We start from the raw sequence: 15962 nt of genomic DNA on the forward strand, positions 1-15962 counted from the left end.
CGGTTGAGACCCCTAGGCTTATGGTCATGGGGGATTTCAACTTGCCATCCGTTGGTGAGGCATCTGAGGTGGCTCGGGAGTTCATGGCTTCCATGACAGCCATGGACCTGACCCAGTTAATTCATGGCCCTACCCACACGGGGGGAAACACGCTGGATCTGGTTTTTGTCTCTGGACAGTGGTTGAGTGATCTCGAGATAGGGGATATAGTCACCGAGCCCTTGTCATGGTCTGATCACTCTCCCCTTCGTCTCGACCTTCGAACCGCTACACCCCGCTGCAGGGAGGCGGAGCCAGTAAGATGGTTCCGCCCCAGGCGCCTGATGGAACCGGATAGGTTCCAGATGGAGCTTGGGCCATTCCCTGAGGCTCTGGCACACGCCTCGACTGGAGACCTAGTGGCCGCCTGGGATAGGGCAGCCGCTGGAGCTCTGGATCGGGTCGTGCCTTTGCGGCCTCTGACCCGGCGCCGATCTCATTTAGCTCCTTGGTTCACTGAGGAGCTGAGGGAGTTGAAGTGCCGGAAAAGACGCCTAGAGAGTAGTTGGAGGGCCAGTCTTTCTGAATCTGACCGGACACTGGTAAGAGCTCATATTAGGAATTACCTAGTGGCGATAAAAGCAGCGAAATGTAGCTATTTTGCTGCTCTTATTGCGTCATCAGATAATCGCCCGGCCGCCCTGTTTAGGGTGACCCGCTCCCTGCTCCACCAGGAAGCGCGGGAGGACCCCTTGGAGGGTAGAGCCAAGGATTTTGTCCAATATCTGTATGACAAAATCGCTCAGATTCGGGAAGATCTGGACTCCGACTGGATAGTCTCAGGGGGAGGGACTGGGGCAGGTCTTGAGAATGTTATCTGGGATGAGTTTGATCCTGTGACCCCTGAGGATGTGGACAGGATTCTGGGTAGACTGAACGCGACCACTTGTTTATTGGACCCGTGTCCCTCCTGGTTAGTGCTGGCTTCTCGGGAGGTGACACGAGGCTGGTTCCAGGGGATTATAAATGCTTCGCTGGGTGAGGGTGTCTTTCCTGCCGCCTTGAAAGAGGCGGTGGTGAGGCCTCTCCTCAAGAAGCCTTCCCTGGACCCGGCAATGTTGGTAAATTATCGTCCGGTCTCCAACCTTCGTTTTGTGGCAAAGGTTGTTGAGAGTGTGGTTGCGCAACAGCTTCCCCAGCACCTGGATGAAACGACGTATCTGGATCCGTTCCAGTCGGGCTTCAGGCCCGGGTACAGCACGGAAACAGCATTGGTCGCGTTGGTTGATGATCTCTGGAGGGCTCGGGACAGGGGGTGCTCCTCTGTCCTGGTCCTGTTAGATCTCTCAGCGGCTTTTGATACCATCGACCATGGTATCATGCTGCACCGGTTGGAAGAGTTAGGGGTGGGAGGCACTGTGTTGCGGTGGTTCTCCTCCTTTCTCTCTGACCGGTCGCAGTCCGTGTTGACAGGGGGACAGAGGTCGACCCCGAGGCCCCTCATATGTGGGGTGCCGCAAGGGTCGGTCCTCTCACCTCTCCTGTTCAACATTTATGTGAAGCCGCTGGGCAAGATCATCCGTGGTTTCGGGGTGGAGTACCATCAGTACGCTGATGACACCCAGCTGTACATCTCCACCCCGGATCACCCCAACGATGCCCTTGAAGTGATGTCCCGGTGCCTGGAGGCCGTACGGATCTGGATGGGGAGGAACAGGCTCAGGCTCAACCCATCCAAGACCGAGTGGCTGTGGTTTCCGACGTCCCGATATAGCCAGTTGACGCCATCACTGACTATTGGGGGCGAATCATTGGCCCCCACGGAGAGGGCTCGCAACTTGGGCGTCCTCCTGGATTCACGGCTGTCTTTAGAAGAGCACTTGACGGCCGTGACCGGGAGGATTTTTTATCAGGTCCGCCTGATTCGCCAGTTGCGTCCCTTTCTGGATCGGGACTCGTTACGCACGGTCACTCATGCCCTTGTCACCTCCCGCCTGGACTATTGTAATGCTCTCTACATGGGGCTCCCCTTGAGGAGCACCCGGAGGCTCCAACTGGCGCAGAGTGCGGCCGCGCGGGTGGTAATGGGAGCGACATGGCGCTCCCATGTAACACCTCTCCTGCGCGAGCTGCACTGGCTCCCGGTGGTCTTCCGGGTGCGCTTCAAGGTTTTGGTTACCACCTTTAAAGCGCTCCATGGCTTAGGGCCTGGTTATTTACGGGACCGCCTACTACCACCAATAGCCTCCCACCGGCCAGTACGCTCTCATAGAGAGGGACTCCTCCGGGTGCCGTCAGCCAAACAGTGTCGACTGGCGGCCCCTAGGGGGAGAGCCTTCTCTGTGGGGGCACCTACCATCTGGAATGAGCTCCCCCCGGAGATACGGAGGATCCCGGATCTGCGCTCCTTCCGCCGTGCTGTGAAGACCTTTTTATTCCATCAAGCGGGCTTGGCCTGATCTCTTCCCTTTTTAAATATGTAAATTTTAATCTGTTTTTAAATTATTGGGGTATTTTAATTTGTCTGGGCCAAAAAGTTTAATTTGATTTTATCGGGTTTTTAAATTTTGTGTATTTATGTATTTTATTGTTGGCTGTTCACCGCCCTGAGTCCTTCGGGAGTAGGGCGGTATACAAATCAAATAAATAAATAAATAAATAAATAAATAAATAAATAAATAAATAAATAAATAAATAAATAAATAATAAATAAATAAATAAATAAATAAATAAATAAATAAATAAATAAATAAATAAATAAATAAATAAGTCCTGTGCATAAACCTTTTCTGGGGTTTATATATCATATAACATCCTATGTTGAGATAATACCGCCATTGTGTTATTGCTCTCATTTCCCAAAGAGATGGTTTTTGTTGAACCTCTGTAAGGAATAAGTAATATAGGATGCTGCTTTTTTTAAAAAAGATCTATATTGTTAAATCATGAGTTTCAAGCCAAGCTTCAAAAGAAATCCAGTTATTTATTAGGAGCTTTATGTTGGCACATTCCCAAGTGAAGCCAGCTATGACCCTACGTTATATACTCCAGTTATGACCCTGTTTCCCCCCTCCCTTCAGGGTGTGTCATCAATCACATTTGCCAGTGGAGCAATTTTGCAGGTTGTAGAGGTCACTCCCCTCGGCTGCTGTAGGTAACCCTGGGATACAGCCTTGAGAGAGATAAGCGTGGAATGTGCATCTGTCTTTGGCTGCTGTGCCATTTTGCCAGTTTCCCATCCCCCCGGCCTATGGCAACCCAAGAGCAGGCCAGGGATGCTTTGTGAGTTGACATATATACAATGAAATAGATGATTACATCTCTTCAATGCATTTGGAGTCCCGTATAACAGGGGTCCCCCCCAACCCCCAGTCCATGACCCGGTGCTGGGACGCAGCCCGTTCGGTACCAGGCCATGAAGTGTGTGTGCACATGTGCAAAACTGCATTTGTAAAAGTGGTACACACACACAACCATTTCCTCTCCTTCCCACACCTCGCCACCGTCTTCGCCACTCCACCAATCTGGAAAGGTTTGAATTCTCTTCTGTATAATATTCGTTGGTTTTGAATCAAATGTGTTTTCTTGCCCTCTCATGGCGCACTCATGCATTTTGTATCTAAGTAGGCATGTGCAAGTAGAATTTTAAAAAAACCAATGACTACTTGCTTCTAAGTATACCAGAATTATTCCTACTTTGGGGATGGAAGCTTGGCTCTAAAAATAAGCAAGTATCATGTTCTGTCACCTGCTATTAGACATCCCAGCTCTTTTGTCATCCCCTGGAACTCAGTTTTGCAACACAGCACAGCTTCAGAACCATTATGAGCCAGGGTCCCTCCACGTGGAGAATGGATGTGTTAAATACAGGTAGTCCTCAATTTACAACAGTTCACTTAGCAACTGTTCAAAGTTACAACGGCACCGACTTTTTCACAGTTATGACCTTTGCAGCATCCCCATGGTCACGCGATCAAAATTCAGATGCTTGGAAACTGGTTCATATTTATGACCGTTGCTGTATCCCAAGGTCATGTGATCCCCTTTTGCGACCTTCTGACAAGCAAAGTCCATGGGGAAGCCAGAGTCACTGAACAACTGAACAACTTATCCACTGCAGTGATTCACTTAACAAGTGTGGCAAGAAAAGTCATAAAAGGGGGCAAAACTCACTCAACAAATGTTTCACTTAACAACATAAATTCCGAGCTCTATTGTGGTCATAAATCGAGGTCTACCTATAACTCCTTCCAGGTCCAAAGAAAGCCCAGCGTATTTGTACCTCCTTAGGAAAAAACGTAAAATAATAGAGCCGTGTTGGTGATGAATAGTGCTGAACAAATTATTTGAATTGCTATATGTCCAACCACATGTGGTTGCATGGGTTACCTTACCTTTAATTGATTCAGGCTACTGCTACTGATTTAGTTACCTTAATATCTCTTAAGGCAGAGGTGTCAAACTGGATTACTTTGAGGGCCAGATCAGCATTGTAGTTGTCTTCTGTGGGTCAGCCGGGGTGGTGGTGGAATGGACGGCAGATGGGACAGATGCCTCCTGCAGCACTCTGCTGGCCAAAATCGGGCTCTGTTTTCACTAGCAGAGGCACTGCGGGATGGTCGCTTGCTATTTCCAGGCCGGCCGCATGGGCCAGATCTAAACACCCTGTGGGCCGAATCCAGATTGCGGGCCTTGAGTTTGAAACCCCTGTCTTAAGGGATATTCCTTAAATGGGAAGGAAGAAGGTAGCAAACTCCAGCAATGTCCAGCTGCTTTTTGGCTGCCAATGAGAAAGATGTAGAAATGAAACGAAAATAATAACTTTTGTTTTCTTTTTGTCCTTTCAAAATAGGAACATGCTAAGCCCTAGTCTGCCTGCTATGACAGGGGTGAAATCCAGCAGGTTCTGGAAAACCGATAGTGGAAATTTTGAGCAGTTCGGAGAACCTGTAGCGGAAATTTTGAGTAGTTCAGAGAACTGGCAAATACCACCTCTGGCTGGCCCCAGAGTGGGATGGGAATGGAGATTTTGCAATATCCTTCCCCTAGGAGTGGGGTGGGAATGGAGATTTTGCATTTTCCTTCCCCTGCCATGCCCACCAAGTCACACCCACCAAGCCACACTACACTCACCAAGCCACGCCCACAGAACTGGTAGTAAAACAAAATGGATTTTACCACTGCATGTAAATCATGCTGTACAACAGTGATTCACAATGTGGGCCTTAGGATCCCCAAGGGACTATGCTATATTTCTAAGGGATCTTAACTGCCAGGACTTAACTGCCAGGACTATGATCAATCTGTCATAATCCTCCCATTTCATTCTCTGTTGTAATTCCAGCAGCATAAATATTGAAAATGACTGCATACATAGGCACCAAGAGCAGTCAACTAAATAAGAATTTAAGTGGTAACACTTCCATCATAGCTACTAAAAGTCCTGTCCCTATTCCGCTTTAGAAAGCCACTGAAAGCTGGGCTTTCAAGCAGGCTTAGGCCCAAGATGTTCATGCTGAACATTTTACGAATTTTCCCATCATGTGGTGCAATTTTGCAACCTGGTGTTGCAACTGAATTTTCATCTAACTCCACCTTGAGTCTTTTTTTTATTTGATAATTGTGGAAATTCAACAGACTAGCTAACTAAATAAAAGCCTCCCTAGTAATGCATGTGATCTCTCAAACGAAAAGACTGTTGCAAAGATCTGGGGCAGTCTCTCTGCTCCAAGCAAAGCATATTGGGAGAACACACTACATGCTGCTCATATCTTTGGCTTTACATCATTACCCAGTGCTCCAATTTGAAAACTTAGCCCCGTGCAATTACAGAGAAAACCTTGAATGCAGTTTCTCTAGAAAATAGCAGTTTAATTGGGAAACTGAGAGCATTACCTGATCAATAATGAGAGTCTTTTCTCCTACAGCTTTGCCATTGCTCCCCAACCTCATCCCTACCCACCTCCAAAGGGTTGTACTAGCTAATTAACTCCACTACTGAGAATGTAATAAATTCTGGAGTATCTGTTCTCACTCTTTCTTGACCCAAAGAAATTTCATGTAAAGAGTACAGTGTTTAGTCTCTTCCAAAAAAATGCTAATATGAGATTTCTTTGAACTTTTTTTATATTGAGATAATAAGATTCACATTAAGGGTGTTCGGAGATCCCAGTAATTACCGGTATAATAGTACATCTCTAATAATACTGGAACTCAGTCCTAAATTTGAATGAACTTTTAAAATAATACTTTTAATACATTCCACAAACATCCAGTAGAACAGGAATGCATAATATAATTAGAATGAAGAGCAGACCTCTTCTGATAGCTGCTTGGGCATATGATGACTAGTAAACTAGACTAGCAAAAAAAGTAAAAGTAAATCAAACTAAAGCAATGATTATACTCTTCAGGGCAACATCTTAGAATTGGTATACTCTGAATTTAAGGAACATTCCCAGAGTCCCAGATGATAAAAGTAGGTATTTGTAGAAGAGCAAATAGAGCCTGGGGGTGGGGAGGAGGGCAGAGTTAAACATGTCATCAGTTTAGAGTCCTTGAATTGCCACAAGAGATCCAAGTCCATCCCTCTGCAAATTCAATTGACCCTTATCTAGTGCCAATTTAGTCCTGTTAGTTGACTAATAAATCATCTGTTTCAACTTTATGAATGATCCTGATTCTTTGCACCTGACAGTATTGTTCATTGAGTACCATGTGGCAAGGTAGATGAAAAAAAGGATGTGTGCTCTTAAGTCAGATTGATCAGAATGTGTCATCTCCTTTGGACCACTACCATATCTTCTCTGACGTAGCTAAAGACTGTTCATTTAATACATACAAACTAATTCATTCTGCTGTTTGATATATCACAACCTTGATTTGGGGACAGGTAGAGAAATGAAATGTATGAACTCCTTTGATTGAAAAATGTGGTTATATTCTGCCATAATTTATGTAAACAATATTTTTGGAAGCTAAATGATTATGGAAATCAGATCAAAATATTGGTTGGATCCAAATTAATTGTTCATGCTGTAATTCCATTGAAATCGTTTGAGGCAGGTTAGCCATGACTAATTTAATACCCATATCTAATTTAATCCAGGTCCCCCACTCTGTATTTCTACCTATTATTACTGATGTGAAATCTACTTATATTTGGTGGGATTGAAACTTTCTCATGGGAAACTAAATTAGTGATATTCTAGTCATCCATTTTGCTTTAATTCATTAGAATGTCATTATTTTTAAGAGTTAACAAAAGAGATGTACTCATTTGAATGTATGGGTTTATTTCAGATTGCATATTTATATATCTGTAAGTTTGTATGAGCCACAGTGGTGCACTGATTAGAGTGCAGTACTGCAGGCTACTTCTGCTGACTGCCGGCTGACTGCAATTTGGCAGTTCAAATCTCATCAGGCTCAAGGTTGACTCAGCCTTCCATCCTTCGGAGGTGGGTAAAATGAGGATCCAGATTGTTGCGGGCAATATGCTGACTTTGTAAATCGCTTAGAGAGGGGCTGTAAAGCACTGTGAAGTGGTATATAAGTCTAAGTGCTGTTGCTATTGCTATTTTGTCGGCAGATTCATTAGTTGTGTCTATAAGAAATTCAATATCTTAAATATAGTCAGTGTTAATATAATGGATCTCGTGGTATTTTCGGCATAGCTGGAACTATTTTGTTTTGGAACTGGAACGTAATTTACAATAGATTTGCCTTGTGGTTTTGTGTGTGAATGCAGCTAAACAGGACTGGGGATGGCTACTACTAAAATACTGTTGGGCATATTTTGCAGTTAGCCACTCTCTCTATATAAATTCAAATGTGTTTTGTACTGGAAAAAGGCTGGAGTTCAAGTGAAGTACAATAAAGATTGAAAATATTTTCTTTATTGTTGTTTTGAAAGTTAATATAATCATAAAGTTCTCCCCTCCCTCAATCACTGATGGGGGGAGGAGGTAACTGTTAGCTTAATTTTCACTTATGCACCTGAATTTGTTATACATTTAGCAATTGAATTTGCACATCAGACTTTCCTGCAGGAGATAGGGCGAGTGCAGCTATTAATCATGTTCTTTTGACAGGGAAAAAAAAATTGGCCTGGCTGAGGAGTCTTGATGATTTTAGTGGAAGCAGAGTAGAAAATAATTATGGCTTCTCTTGATTTGTGTAAGACAATCAGATGATCCAAAGAAAACAGGCACTAATGAAAATGGTAAGCTCCACATGAGGCACCAGCAAGTAGCTCTACCTGGACTTAAAAGCCAACCAGCATTGTGCTTGGTTACCGCTTGGATGGAGACTAAAAACTAATCAGGCTAGATTGAAAAATCACAAAAACATTTCAGAAGGTGGCAATTGAAAAACTTCTGCATTGTGGCCAAGAAATGAAAATCACCAGGAGTTGAGTTCAATTCAAAGGAGTCTTCACCTTTAACAAAAACGACAGCGGAAGATCAACCTGCTTTTCAGCTTAAAGAATATATTTTTTTAAAGTAATTATGGTGGCATTGTTTCCCTTTTTTCCCCCTCCAATTCTAGAAAACCCATTCTGAAGCTGAAATCCTTCAGTACCTTTCTGCAAGAACCCAGCTATGATCACAGTGGCTGAAAACTAATAGATTTTGAAGAGACTAAAATATTTAAAAGTAGACTTGTAAGCAATACAACAGGTTTAACATAATATATAAAATGATAAAAAGACCCCCTAAGAAAATCAAGGGGAGAAAAAGAGACCTGTCCATGGAAAGGTCTTTCCATTTTGTCTCATCAGCCTACCTGCTGCAGCTCTTAGTCACCCAATATCAGCTTGCAACTATCAGAAGCCTTCCTACTTCTGACCTAAAGAAAGTTCTCTTGTGGGCTATCAAGCAAGGTTGGGTGTTATTGTCAGTGTAGCCTAATTGCACGTTATCCCACAACAAAACATGAATTTACAGTAGCAAAGTCCGTCCTTTGGAAGGATGTTAGTGCTTTAAAGTTTTTTAAAAAGAGTTTCTTTATTTGGACTTAACCCACACTCATCAAAAGCCCTTCTTTCAAGTGCTTGGCCTAGTTCTGCTGCCCAGAGCAAGGTCTTTGTGACACCAAAAGGGAGAAGAATGCTGTGTAAGGATCTTGAAGCTGCAGTAGACTGGGTAGGTACAGAGCTCACCTGATCGCTGTCCTATTATTTATTTATTTGAGTAAAATTATATGGCCACCCTCTCAGTGACTCTAGGCGTCTTACAAAAATAAAAAAGCAATATACAAATTATAAAAACGAGCAGCCCATTGCCTAGAGGTGGAGCTCTCCCTTCACAACCAGGAGGCCATGAGTTCGTTCCTAAGTAGCAGCAGATATTTCTCTGAGTTATTGTCTGCTGCGACCTCCACATAGGCATCAGGAAGGGCATCCGGACAGTAAAAGCTCAGCTCCATTCAGTCACTCCAACTCCACCCCATTGCAAGGGATTACAGGGTCATTAAGAGAGAAAAAGAAAAGAAAATGTACAACAATCAATCAAATAGGCCACTTGATGAGCTCCATTCCACTCTAGAGCCCAGGGCTGTTGGTAAAACTAGGTCTTCAGCACCTTCAAAACAGTGTCAAAGTGGGAAGGTCAATACAATCTAACCTACTATCACAAAATGTATTCTGTTTTTAATTAAACTTTTCAAATGAGCGTATGTGTATCAGTCTATCTTCTTTTGTTTTTATTGGTGCACTTTCCCTAGTTTTTCCTATAATGGGTAGCTACTCTCAATGCATGTAGCCTTCTAGTATTTAGGTACAGTGACTCCCTTTACAGACCTTTTTGGCTGAAAATAGACAAAATTGAATTGCTGATTTTGGGATTTATTGATTTTAAAGGTTTATTTATGGGAAGAAGGTAGCTACAATATGTGGGAGGATGGAGATGGTAACTATGTTTGAAACTGCTGCAAAGATCAGGAGTCACTTCTTTGGTTACCTTTCTTGTTCCTGCTATTTTACTATTCTTTGCTTTTTTTCCCCCCCTTTGATCCTTTTATGATCTTTTTCTGTTTCTTCTATGCTTTTTTAATTAAAAAAAAAAACTTTGTCAAGTCTGCTTTTAATAAAATTTATTCATAGTATTTAGGTACCCTGATTATAATTTCCTGACAAATAAATTCATAAAGTGAATAATTTTGAAAACAAATGTTACCTAAATAACATTTAAGTTTTTTAAAAAAAATGTAAATGCAATTATCTAAGATGCTGTCATTTAAAGATAAGCAAAAGAAAAGGAGTCTTTGGACCTTTTTTGAAAACACCTGAACATGAGGCTTTTATTTTTGATATTTACCTAAAACACAGATAGTCCTTGACTTGCGACTGGTTGTTTAGCAACTGTTCAAAGCAACGGAACACCCCCCCCTCCAAAAAAAGATTCTTTTGATCTTTTAAGGTCTGATTCTTTTGATTTCCATTCCTTCAGTGGTCCGAAGATTAGGTTTGGTATTCTAAAGGACCAGGGGTGGGTTCTAAATTTTTTTACTACTAGTTCTGTGGGCGTGGCTTATTTTGTGGGCGTGGCTTGGTGGTGGGGGTTATGTGACTGGGTGGGCATGGCCAACTGTTTTTTTTTTTTTACTTTTAAAAGCATTTTTTCTACAACCTTAAGAGGTTGCAGAAAAAAATGCTTTTAAAAGCCTCTGACGATCAGGCAACTCAGCTGGGATTGCCAGAGGCTTTTAAAGACTTTTTTTTTTGAGCCGCATATCATCAGAGGCTTTTTTTTTTACTTTTAAAAGCATTTTTCGAACTTCCGGCAGTGACGTCAACGTGTTAGGGATGAGGGAACGGGTCTCCGCTCTTGAAGTCCCTAATATCCTCGATTTGGGAACCGATTTAGGCGCTATCAACCTTGGAGAGGTCGATAGAAGAAAGGGGAACTTCCGAGGACCTCGGGGAGGACAGCAATCCCTCTGAAGGTTCAGGAAAAACCCCTTAACTCTGATCGAGGAAGAACCAGCCATTTAGGCTGGCCTGAAACGCTGACAGCTGTTTAGAGGGAAGCGAAAATCAAAAAAGAGGAAGCATCGGTGGAAATAGAAAGAGAGAACAAAGAAAGAATTGTAAAAGGTACACTTACATTTTAAAAATGCTTTTAAAAGTTAAAAAAAAGCCTCTGATGAGGTGGGCAGGGTAAGCGAGTGGCGACCGGGCTGGGGACCGGTTCAGGGTCGTGGCCAGCCAATGTTATTACCGGTTCTCCGAACTACTACAAATTTTTACTACCAGTTCTTGCAAACTGGTGCAAACTGGGAGCAACCCACTACTATAAAGGACCCCATCTAGATCAATGATTCTGAGTTCCTATAGTCTGCTTCCGTATATGAAACAGGGAAAGGTCAGTGGCCTAAATATATTTTTTTTAAATTTATTTTTAAAAAGTTTTTTATTAATAATACAAAAAAAACATTGGACATAGATATGACATCACTGGTTCCAAACATCTTCCGTCACTTTACAATAATATTAGTACTCATATAAACATATAGTTCTTAAACATATATTTATCTATAATAATAGCTATATTTTTGTTCTAACACTATACATTTGTCTTGGCTACCCTCTTGTTATCTATCCAATCATAAAATTGTTCCCAGATTTTGTAGTACTTAGTTTCGCTTTTATCCTTGAGTTCCAAAATGAGTCTGTCCATTTCTGCGCAGTTAAAGATTTTCAGTATTATTATTACAGTGACCTAAATATAGTTGAGGCTGGAGGGATGCTGGTTCTTCCATCTTAAAAAAAAAAGTGCTGGTCATGGTTTATTGTAATTTTGGTGGGGATTCAAAGATGAGTCTAGGCGTTTGGAAGTAGCAAGATGGGTGAAGGCTAAGCAACAGGTGGAAGCAGGCCAGCCTCGGAAATAAAATGTACTGAGAGTGACCCCTAGATGGCAGAGATACAGTGCAATCTAATTCTCTAATGGTCATTCAGACTCTTGCAGCTCTGGGAGCTCATAATACTCATGCTATGATTGCCATGGGCTTCTTGTTCCTCCCAGCTTGTGCTTAGTCCCAGCATCTAAACAGGTCTGCTTCTCCTCAAAGGTAGCCACTCGCATTTTAAGTGATGGCTAACATGACAGGGTAGTCTGGGGGAGGGAGGCATACGAAAGGTTTGATCCTGAAGAATAGAATAGAATAGAATAGAATAGAATAGAATAGAATAGAATAGAATAGAATAGAATAGAATAGAATAGAATAGAATAGAATAGAATAACAGAGTTAGAAGGGACCTTGAAGGTCTTCTAGTCCAACCCCTGCTTAGGCAGGATACCCTACACCACTTCAGACAAATGCTTATCTAGTTTCTTCTTAAAAACTTCCAGTGTTGGAACATTCATAACTTCTAGAGGTAAGTTGTTCCATTGGTTAATTGTTCTAACTGTCAGGAAATTTCTCCTTAGTTCTAAGTTGCTTCTCTCCTTGATTAGTTTCCACCCATTGCTTCTTGTTCTACCCTCAGGTGCTTTGGGGAATAGCTTGACTCCCTCTTCTTTGTAGCAGCCCCTGAGATATTGGAACACTGCTATCATGTCACCCCTAGTCCTTCTTTTCATCAGTCTAGACATATCCAGTTCCAGCAACCGTTCTTTATACGTTTCTTGTACTTGCCTCCGATATTAAAACGTCTTCTACTGGTCTAGCTTATCTATTTATAAAATGCACCACATTTTGGCCTAGTTTACATATAATGATAAGGAGCATGCAGTTTGCATCATGGTATAAAGTGTGAAAGTAGCTATTCATTATAGCAAGGTATATAATTTATGAATCACGCCATTCTGGTTGCTCAATATGCCACCACAAAATATTATTATTAGTGCTATGTGTAGACCACTCAACTGTGAACAGGAAGTGGGATTCTACTGATTAATCCTGTTCCCAATATCTCACACACTAGCTTGTTCCACCCCAGATATCCACAATCATGCCGTCAAACATCTGCCACATAACCATCTCCATTTGTACCGCTGTTTTACAGGTGAGCAACAGGACTCACCCATGGACAGACAAAGAAGCTATTGCTTAATATTTCAGAGAAAAAGGGATGGCAATTGGAATATGTAATCAAGAGGAACATATTTGTTTCCCAAGGGAATTAGGAGTTAGCACTGGGAAAGCAACAGGGGTAGCTGACATGAGAAGATCCTTTTTGAGTGCAAACTAGATTTTGGCTGTTTCCAGGAGCCATCTCGGGCCTAGGTTCATTATCCATCTATCACTTCAGAAATGCTTCTGTGGAACAGAGAATAAGTGGTTGTTGATTTTTAGACAACAGGGGAGTTATACAGAATGTTAGATCATTTTTTTTGTCCTTTCCTAGTAATTCTCATTTCCTTTCAAGCCTCAGGAATCTTAGTGATGTGTCTCTCTCATATAAATACTAGTAAATAATAATATTTTAAAAAATCACATTGCCCATTCTAAATTCAGCACAATTATCTTGCGTTGCCTTTTCAGAAACCTTGTTCAGAAATAAATGCATTTGTCTGATAGTTTGTTCCATTTCTACTTGACTCACTGGATAGTTTGGTTATTGTTGTTGTTGTTTTTTACTTCCCAAGGTCCTATCTTTGGGAGCCGATGTCCTGCCAGAATATAAGCTCCAAACACCTCGCATCAACAAGTTTACGATATTGCACTACAGCCCTTTCAAAGCAGTCTGGGATTGGCTCATTTTACTGCTTGTGATCTACACTGCCATCTTCACCCCTTACTCGGCAGCCTTCCTTCTCAATGACAGCGAAGAACAGAAGAGACGGGTGTGTGGCTATTCCTGCAACCCCTTGAACATGGTAGACTTAATTGTGGATATTATGTTTATCATTGACATTCTCATAAACTTCCGAACGACATATGTCAACCAGAATGAAGAAGTGGTAAGTGACCCGGCGAGAATAGCAATTCACTACTTCAAAGGCTGGTTCCTAATTGACATGGTTGCTGCAATACCTTTTGACCTGCTGATCTTTGGATCTGGCTCGGATGAGGTAAGCCAAACGAAGCGCGCAACGTGCTTGCTTTTAATGTTATGTGTCATCCCATAAGTACTTGCCACATGCGTCATCTCAGTTCAGACATAATCCCAACGCATGATGGTTCTTCACCTTCCCCACTTCATTTGCAAGCACAAGGAAGAGAACTGAATAATCTTAACTTATAGCAAATCATAGTTTCCCATTTTGTATGAGTGCCACAAACCAGGATATGCACAAAATATTCTTTTTTTTTCTGCCATACCAACAACGTGGGGTATGTATGTATGTGTTATTCTGTGTCACCACTGTGTGTCTGCATGAGAATGTCTACTATGTGTTGGATGTTGACTGGAGAGATTCAGGTTCACGTCACCATCAGGGCCTATCCATGATAAAGAACTCTGTATTAAAACACTTGGGACGTAACAAACGGCCTCAACTCCTCAGTCTCAGGGGAAAAGCAAGTTGCAGAAGCAGCCTTGTCCTCTCAGAATGGATGCTGTTTTCTTCAAGGGTATTTACACCTTGGATGACATGTGCCCTTCCAATGCTCGCACCCCACTCCCCCGAGCTACTTCTCTAAGTAGCATGGTTGCTTATCCAGCATAGCACCTACCCATTTTCTGACTTTGTTGAACGTTCCTGGAGAAGACTAAGACCTCCACCCTCAAGGCTCACCAAAAACAAGAATGTTTGGTCATCTTCTGGTTTTGGCAAGTAAGAGGTAGGAAAAGCCTCAAAACAGTGTCACATAGCACTAGCACTCAGACTTATATACCGCTTCATAGTGCTTTACAGCCCTCTCTAAGCGGTTTACAGAGTCAGCCTATTGCCCCCAACAATCTGGGTCCTCATTTTACCCACCTCGGAAGGATGGAAGGCTGAGTCAACCTTGAGCCTGGTGAGATTCGATCTGCCAAACTGCTGGCAGCCGGTGATCAGCAAAAGTAGCCTACAGTACTGCACTCTAACCACTGCGCCACCGCGGCTCAGATGAACCCCAGTTCATTATTTCTGAATTAAATTTTAGAATATAGGCAAAGGTAGGGAAAATAATCCTTTCTTGTGTTCACCTTTCCTATGTAACAACATCCCCGAAGTATGTTGGTACATCATCTGGAATGTCAGATGCAGTGCACATCTGTACTACAGTGCCACAGTAGTAAATGTGGCAGGCCTGAAGATCCAACAAAAAAGATGGCTTCCAGGCCTGACATGGGTCAGATTCAGCTTACACAGTTAGGAAAATCTTCCCTCTTTCCTTGTAGACGCATATCCAGTTATTGCTGTTGCTCCTACTATTCCTACAATTACTGCTGCTACTACTGCTGCTGCTGCAACTATTTCTATTAGTACAGCTATTCCATTACTTACTGCATAAGGGTGAATTTTGGTGATTTTCTGAATTACCCCTTTTAAAGGCTGCTACTTCTTATTTTGTTTTTGATCAGCTTAATATTCCAGTGGTAATGGAATAGTATATCATCCTATCAATAGAAGGATTGTGAATATAGGCCAGTAGTATTATCTCATACTCTAATTACCACCTTAGTCTTTTGAGTCTTTTTTTAAAATCCCTATTGTCACAAGATCCCCCTATAGTAAAGACCCCTGCTAACAACTTTGTCAACCAGTCTTTTTGTGAAATGCCATCGCTTTTCAGAAGCTTCACCAGGAGATTCTCCAAGGCTCAGAAAGTCTTGACCTCAAGCTGTTTTTAGAAAGGCCACAAGATAATAAGCTGAATTCTACCAGCCACACCAGGTATATAATTCTGTTTGTGTATCAGCATGCTAGGGGGAAAAAAAGTAGGTGACTGATTATAATTCTTGGCATAGTGGTGGTAGGCTCCTGTGGATTCACTTAAAATCTTTGTTTTTAAAATATTATGCTTGCATACAACTGTTAAATTATGAGATTTATGGCAAAGATATGAAATAGACATTTCCAAAGGATAATGCTCATTTTCCTGTG

At 42.3% G+C, this 15962-nt stretch overlaps 1 protein-coding gene across 1 annotated transcript in view; it reads left to right on the plus strand.

The window, feature by feature from the left end:
- The window catches only part of KCNH7 (potassium voltage-gated channel subfamily H member 7), a 345986-nt gene that overhangs the window by 245033 nt on the left and 84991 nt on the right, over positions 1-15962 (plus strand). Inside the window, exon 7 of the mRNA XM_070956966.1 lies at positions 13575-14000. Within this exon, the coding sequence (XP_070813067.1) occupies positions 13575-14000 (426 nt within the window). The remainder of the gene's footprint in view (positions 1-13574; positions 14001-15962) is intronic.

Source organism: Pituophis catenifer, unplaced genomic scaffold (genome assembly GCF_029215685.1).
Source record: "Pituophis catenifer annectens isolate HBS135680 unplaced genomic scaffold, rPitCat1.0.hap2 SCAF_1, whole genome shotgun sequence".
NCBI lineage: Eukaryota > Metazoa > Chordata > Lepidosauria > Squamata > Colubridae > Pituophis > Pituophis catenifer.